This window comes from Limulus polyphemus, unplaced genomic scaffold (assembly GCF_000517525.1).
Source record: "Limulus polyphemus unplaced genomic scaffold, Limulus_polyphemus-2.1.2 Scaffold1641, whole genome shotgun sequence".
Lineage (NCBI taxonomy): Eukaryota > Metazoa > Arthropoda > Merostomata > Xiphosura > Limulidae > Limulus > Limulus polyphemus.
Window position 1 is genome coordinate 12,060 of NW_013667251.1, and position 8,295 is coordinate 20,354.

The window sequence follows — 8,295 nt, forward strand, 5'->3', positions numbered from 1 at the left end:
CATTCTACCACTATACCAGTGATAGATTGTGCTGAAGTATCGACCCAAATAACAAAGCAATCAATAATGACTAGCAAACATTGATTACTTCAGTTTCCAGGAGAGGACTAGCGATAAACAGTGTTATTTTCTGTGGAGAAGAAACCAAAATTTTTCTTATAGAACTTGCATTGTATAGGCTGCTTTTCATCTGGAAGCACATGTTATACAATGGTTCGACTTTAATGAAGCCAATAAAACTGCCGTTGTACATTGGCATAAATGTCTTGTAACACCTTGATGACCTTAATTCTCACATATGAAGAAAATGTCATTGTTTGTGTTTCTATACCTGAAGCCTTTTTTTTTTTAAATAATGGTTTGTCTGAAGTTAAGCACAAAGCTGCACAATGGCTATATGTGCTTTGCCCACCACGGGTATCGAAAACCAGTTTCTAGCGTTGTAATTCGGCTGTGCTACTAGGGGAGGGGGTCCTCTATTAAGTTCAAAAACTCGTGTCAACACTACGGTCTGCTTCACGAACATAACTTTTTCATAGAATTGGCCTGATGTTATATGAATGCCTTTTTTTTTATCTTGAGGTATTTGTTCGAATATTTATCAGCGTAACGTGAATGGTAGTGTAATTATAACTGTGCTGACCTTTTTATTTGGGTATGTTAATTTTGTATTTAAGATAGGCATAATATGGTATAGTGAGAATTATAAGCGTACCGACCCGTTTTAATTTAAATGTCTTGTTAATTTATAGTATGGATAAACAAATTAAAGACCCACTTCCTTTAAGTTCTTAAATTCGCGTGCTTGGACAATTCAATATTTGAAGGGAATAACGCTTTTAACGACCTTCACCATCCATAGACGATTAATATTTGTAACTATCCTTTTTCGTGGGCTATGAAAACATTGTTACATCCAAAGTAGTCGCATATATTAAAATTTAATTCTCTGTTAAAAAACGTGTATGTTGTATAAACAGGGATGATAATGGCATTACTGTAAGATATTTATAATGATATTGAAGATTAACTTTACCCTTAGATTGGAATCACTTTTCTCTCGAAACGGATACTTTAAAAAGGTGTTCTGACGAGCACAAGTTTTGTAGGTTTATACAACTGAAATTTGTTTAACATTTAAAGTATTTAACAGAACGTTGCTCATCGCTCAGAAGTGTAACATTATATTTATGAACGTGAAATCATACTATTTATTTGTACTATTCGATAAATCCATGTATATGTAGTAACACTAACAGTGTTTTTCTTTTTTTTTTTCTCTGTTATTCCTCGCGTCGGAATTTACTGATAGTTTTGAGCAGTTTAAATTAAGCGAGTGACGAATAGTAAATAAAAGCAGTTCTAAGACTTTTGTTTTAACTCTGTGTAAGTATACAAATGATTAGATTATGAAGACTTTCATTTTGACGTGTGCTTTCTTTTAATATTTAGTTTAATTAAGTTCCTTAAAACTAATTGTTGTCACGTTGAATATTACTATTACTCACTATTGCTATTAGTATTACGCTGGCTATGCGATAGTGCTCTATAATATTAATATACTATTAGTTTACAGATGTAATATTGATTACCATTAAAATTGATGATAATTTTATTTTATTATTACTATTAGTTAGTAATATTACCCTACACCAAGAATGTCGGGGTAAGTGTAATGACGCTAGCAAATTATGGGTATAAACTATAATTTTTAAATATTGAATTTTATTTCTGTGTTTCGTACTAATCCATAACTGTCTGTTCTTGGGATAGTTTGTTTATTATAATTTTTACTTTTAATTTTATAGCGTGCACTGTTAATGTTATACCGAGAAACTATGGCACTTTCACTTTCGGTTCAAATTAGTTTCTGCTACTGCTAAGTTTTATAAGTTTCACTCAGCATTCCCTTTAAACATCGCTCATTCAGTTCAGTCGTTATAAATATTAAAATATTTATCATACACGTATTTTGCTGACAATGTGAGGTAGATGAAATGTAATTGTTGTACATTTCTGCACAAAGTTGGTAAAAATTAAATTGTCCAGTACTAGCACAAGTAACTATTGTCAGTATTATGAGGCTGATCAACAGAATACTCTTAACAACATTTTATAAGAATGGATACACTGTTTTGTTGGTTAAAATATTTTAATAAATATTAAAATGAGGTTTTCTCAACCTTTTATGGATATTAATAATCCATTGACTTTCCAATGCTGAAAATAGCTTTTACATATAAAATATTGAAATATTATAAACACAAGTCGTACATTCACCAAAAATGATTTAATTGACACTGAAGTTGTTCTTCAATGAATGTAGAAGATAGTGAATTGCCAGAACTTGTTACTGTTCATATACCAGTATTTGTAATAGTGAGCATCAAAAGTCTAGGAGCAAATAATGTTGTAAATTGTAAATCAGAAGAACTGTTTTTAAAGTGAAAATAATTCCTTCAGATACTTAGGAATAGATGTGTCCCTTCCAGGAGTGTTCTCTTGAGCTAGATGTAGGAATGAATTACTTAACAAGGTCCAAAATATGCATAAAAGATTATCGGGGAGTAACAGGAAAGCTGGCTGGACCTTTGGAATAGTTTCCAGGGTAATAGTGGGTTGTAAGCTTAACATGGACTCCACATAGCAGCTTAGGTAGCAAGATGTTTGAGGAAGCTCTAAAAAACTTCATTAATGCTAGTTTAAAAGTGTGAATTGGTGAGATAGTTAAGGTAAAGAGGAGATTAGAAAGAGAAGATATAGAGCCTAACAAGATGATTAATAGCTTGAAAGATAAATATCAGATGAGAAGGTAAACATAGTATATTCAAGAATAAGCTTAGTTGTTATTGTCCTAACCTTAGGAGTACTAGGAACAAAATGGGCGAGTTCAGGGCTCAAGATTAAGTGGAAGATTAAGGTAAAAAAAAATCAAATCCTATATTTTAGAAATGGTATAAAATGTCAAATTCCAAAAAAAGCATTTCACTTTTTTATTATCAAATACATGCATAAGGCTTGGCTTAGCTGTTATTGATACTGTTTTCCAATTTACTTTTGACTTTTTTTTCTCTTTTTATGTAATTTCTTTGTCCTTTTTTTATGATTGACTTTTATTCCCTTTGTCTTTATTACCTAGAATAAAGTTAAAGGTGACACTAAAAAAAATTGTTTTTTTTTAGAAAATAACTTCTTTTAGTACAAAATAGACATGTTGTAGAAAGAGAAAAAGAATTGCAGGGAAGAACAAACTTCTAGGAGAAAATCAAGTACAAATACTTTAAGTTTTAAAACAATTAACAGATAGAATGGAAGATTTACAGGAATATAAGAAACTTGGAATTTGATTGATGAAAAATTAGAAAATCAAAATAGGGTTTATAAGAAAAGAGAGATTGTTTGTAATTTTCCTGGCATTAAGCATTTTGTGGGAAATGTACGAATTAACTTGAATCATATAGATCCCCTTAGCCATAAGTAAAAAAGACAGAGAGATTAACAATAAAGAATCAGAAACAAAGATTGTGCTTTTTCAGGGTCTTAAGAAAAGTCAAAAATGAGATATGCGAGTTTCTTTCTTTCATTTTCAGTAGGTTAATAGACAGTGGAAAGGTGTCTGAGGATTGATAAATTGCTAAGATTAGTCCTGTTTTTAAAAGAGGCAATAAGAGTTATTCAGGAAATTGTGGACCAGTTGGTCTTACTTCTGTAGTAGAAAGAGTTATAGGAAGTCTGATAAAAGAAGTTTTACAAAATCATTTAGTGGACTGTATCATAAAAGCGAGTCAGCACAGGTTCATTAAAGGGAAATCGTGTTTTACTGTTAGATTTTTTGAGGGTATTACTTGTTATCTATATGATAGAAATGTTGTAGACTTGGTGTACTTTGAGTTTCTAAAGGCTTTTTATAAAATACCACACACAAAATTAACCATAGAATGCCAGTGTGGGGGTCACTATGACCCAATATCACCTGGTGTTAATGATTGAAAATTTGATGCTGAAATTCTACGGTTGACTAAGGAGGTCATATTTGTAGGGGGGTGGGCAAGACTAGTTAATTGGATGTGAAGTTGTTGGATTGAAGAAAGCAAAAAGTTTTTATTTATGGAGTTCAGCCAAATTGAACATTTGTTCCTAGTGAAGTACCCCAGGAGTCAGTGCTTGGGTTGTTGCTTTTTCTTATTTACATTAATGATATGTATAGTGACATAAATACTAAAATTTGCTGATACCATTAAACTCTAGGTTACTTATAGTTGTATTGAGGATATTGTACTACAGAATGACTTGTATCATTTGGTAAGTTGGACAAAATATTTGGCAAATAACCTTTAACTGTAGTAAGTGCAAGATAATGTATTTGGATCATCACATGTTTAATATAGATGTGAACCTACTCAATACTATGGTTGAAGAGGATTTTGACATAGTGGTACATAAGTTACTTAACCCTCAACTGGTAAGGTCTGAATGACCCATAAACAACAAACAAACAATAACAACAGTAAGATATAAAACTGGTAATGCACACCTACTCTGCTCAACACTCAAGAACTGATTGAGAATAGAGTACAGAAATTATTAGGTAGAGAGCAGCACGAGTTGAGTTAGAATATCGACTTGAAAAATTGATTCTGACCCATCCAACCAGTTAAGAGTTAAGCAGTTGAGACAGTGCTCTGTTGCTTCTAATAAAGATAATATAAATTTGGTATGTATTTATATACACGTTTATTACAAGTCAAAAGAGGAAATCATCTCTTTATACCATTGACTAGTTAGACCTTACTTGGAATATTCTGTGTAGTTTTGGTTGCCATATCTTTAGGATATTAATTTATTAGAAATAACTCAGAGAAAGGCTGATACGATTATTCTGGGAGTAGGTTAAGATTTTTTTCCTATTTTTTTCTTGAGAAACTGAAATTTACATGATTGTCTAGGGGGGTTGATAGGATAAAAGACTCTGATTCATTTGTTCCATATACTGAAGATAATAGTATGAGAGAACACAAGTTTATGTTTTAGAAAATACAGACTAAGCTCCAGCTAATACAGTTTTATTTTCCTAACAGTGTGTTTAGCATGTGGAAAACTGCCATTGGCAGTAGTGAAGATCAGGATCTTACAAGAGTTTAAGATGTAAATAGATGATTTTTTACAAAATAAAGGGAGAATTTAAATTTTAACTATCTGTGGGGTAGGTGTGTAGAAACAACCTTGAAAGAACAAATGGTCTCCTGTTGCCCTTAATGTAAAGTTTATTTTCTAAAACCACTTAGGTTGAACTGGATTTTCGTTTTGAAGTTCATCTGGTTTTTTTTTTTATCTCAAATGATTTGTTAGCATTATGAACAGGGATTATAGATTTAATCTTTGGAAAATGTATTCTTCAACAGAATTAAATTTTGATTAAAAATACATGCACAGTTAGTTTGAACTCTATAAAAAAATTTTTTTTGATAGATATGTAGATATAAAGAGCTATTCATTTTCCTTTTTGTGGAAGAAGGAGGACCTCAATGTGCTGAATACAATACATCTAATACAACTCTTAAATCTTAAACTGACATCTTGTCTCTTTCTAAGCAAATAGGGTATACTAGTGCAATGTTTCACTTCCATTTGTTAAATTATTAATTAAAAGTAATTCAAAGATTTCAAGAAAAATATGAAATAGTTAAAGTGACTGAAAGATAAAGGGAAATACATAGAATCTGAAATTACTTAGTTTTTTTTTGTTTTGACATTGAAGATGCATGTATTTATTTTAAAATTATCATCTGATCTATATCAAGTAAGCAATTTGATCTTGAACAATGCTGAATGAAATATTTTCTTTTATATCTGTAATGACAGGTGAGCTATTTATCCATATGTTTCTTGATTTTGTTTGTTAACCCATTTTCAGGTGCTGATAAATAAAAAAACGACAAAATCGGACAGTGATGAAGCGGCTCTTCAAAATCCTCTTAATGATGACGATGATGACATTTTTTATTATTCTGCCAGTTTACTCAGACTCTGAACCTAGGATTGGTATGCACCATAATACATTTTACCAGTTTGGAAGGATTCTTTATGGATGGATTGAGTATTATCTCAATACTAATAAGCATAGAATAAGCTTAGTCATATCATTTATTATGAATTCTTAGTGTGTGTATTTGATTCATTAATTTATCGTATTTCAGTAATTCAGATAATAAAAAACCTTACAGAAGCAAAATAAATATTTATAATGTATATGTAAAATAGCATGTATAAATGCAAGCATAACTTTGCATTTTCCTTTTTTTCATAGCTATTGTAGGAGGTGGAATTGGTGGAGCAACTACAGCTCATTATCTTCGAGAACTGTTTCCTGATCCAACAGCTACTGTTGATTTATTCGAAGCACATAAAGTTGGTGGCCGTCTTGCAACTACTATGATAGCTGGTCGAGAGTATGAGACAGGAGGATCCATAATTCATCCTAGCAATTTTTATATGAAAAATTTTACTTCACTCTTAGGTATGGTGGATTTATTTTTGTGTGATTAGAGTATATAGTTGCTGTAGATTGATACATATTTAAGCAGTATATTGTTTGAATATTACACTGAAATTACAGTGTCAAATTATTTACCATTTTAAGATGTTCAGTACTTATCAAAGTTCAGCCCCACTGCTTAGATATTTTTTGGTATATCCTTAAAATTGAAAACTGAGATTACTTATATGACCAAATATTGTAATAAATGCACATGAAGTAACTAGCACATTAATGTTTTGTAATGGATATGTGCATAAAGTTACAAACACATTTTAAGTGCTTGACATAACTAAAACATCACCATTTTGTAATGGAGGTACATAAGTTGTTACTATCCTGTATTGTAGGTAGCCACAACATTCCACTCTTGCAATGGAGCCATACAAATAAAAATCAGTTTTATAATATTGCCTTTAGGTCTAAAGTTCATGTAAACTTTGCTCCTGAGATTTTTGGTTTAAGACAAGGAAAGAAGTTCTGTATAACTCTTCTGCACATGGAATAGTGATAGTATAGTTAATATAACTCAAAATAGCTGAATCTTTTATGCCATCCTAAATTGTAAATATTTCACAGAAAATATTTTTTTGATCGTTATAGGATTAAAATCACGAACAGGTACTTTAGAACTATTTGGAATCTACAATGGAAAGGAATACATATTTAAGGAGAGTCCCTGGTTTCTGATGACCCAAGTAAAGATGTTGTGGCGGTATGGATGGAGTGCTATTAAATTTGAGCCCTGGATATCTAACATGATTGATAATTTCAAGAAGTATGTATTGTTGTCATATATATTCATTAACAGGGGGTGAGGTGCTGTGAAATTAGTGATTAGCCAATATTATACCAGTATTTAAGGGAGGAAAAATGCAGTAATTAATAACCAATTAGTTTTACTTTAGTGTATGGGAAATTACTAGAGCGTATAATTAAAGGAATTCTAAAGAGAATTCAGACAATTTTCCTATAATCTCAGATTCAGAAAGGGAAGATCAATTACTTTTATAACCTTGCTGGGAAAACTAGGTGAAGTTCATGAGGAAAAGGTCTGGACACACCTGTAAAAAGTCTAAAGAATTTTACGATAATGTATGTTGGCTCATATGTAATAAGATAGAGTGTTAGACAAATATTGAGTACAACTCAAAGTTGGTCATCAATTCATTCTTTCAAGTGATTGTTTGAACTTTATTTCATATATTGAGTTCAGTTTTGGTCATGTTATGTAAAAAGAGATATTGAATTTTTTAGGGAGGCTCAGGGGGGATATAATTATCCTTGAAAATGCATGGGATTTGATGTACTCATTGTTCAAGCTTTGAAGAGCATGAAATTACACTCATTTTATTGATGATAAGAGTTGAAAATTTGTAGCTTTTCTTTTTTTTTTAATTTTGCTCATTTGGTATATACAGTGCTTCTTTATCTGCATTGTAACTAATTGTTATGATGAAGTACATATGAATATACATTCGCAGTACATGATAATAATTATCATTATTTTATTAACTATATAATGAATATTATTATTAAAGTTTAATATCACCAAATCTTCATCCCTCAACGTGGATTCCTGTATGTGGTGAGGGGACCTCCCAGGGAAGGTTCTGTATTTTCAATTCCTTCCTCTGGTATCTAAACATCCACCCAAGTGTTTGCCATGCGTGGCAACCCGTGAAGGGGAGGAGAGGATCCTGGTGGCTGAGTGGTGTCTGGGGCACTGCAACACACCATGTTGGCCTTGAATTCCTGTA

At 31.5% G+C, this 8,295-nt stretch overlaps 1 protein-coding gene across 1 annotated transcript in view; it reads left to right on the plus strand.

The window, feature by feature from the left end:
• The first annotated feature begins 1,065 nt into the window (after positions 1 to 1,065).
• LOC106464405 (prenylcysteine oxidase 1-like) overlaps positions 1,066 to 8,295 on the plus strand; it is a 13,399-nt gene continuing 6,169 nt past the window's right edge. The window contains exons 1-4 of the mRNA XM_022392098.1: positions 1,066 to 1,386; positions 5,915 to 6,042; positions 6,308 to 6,517; positions 7,139 to 7,313. Of these exons, the coding sequence (XP_022247806.1) occupies positions 5,952 to 6,042; positions 6,308 to 6,517; positions 7,139 to 7,313 (476 nt within the window). The 5' untranslated portion in view covers positions 1,066 to 1,386; positions 5,915 to 5,951. The remainder of the gene's footprint in view (positions 1,387 to 5,914; positions 6,043 to 6,307; positions 6,518 to 7,138; positions 7,314 to 8,295) is intronic.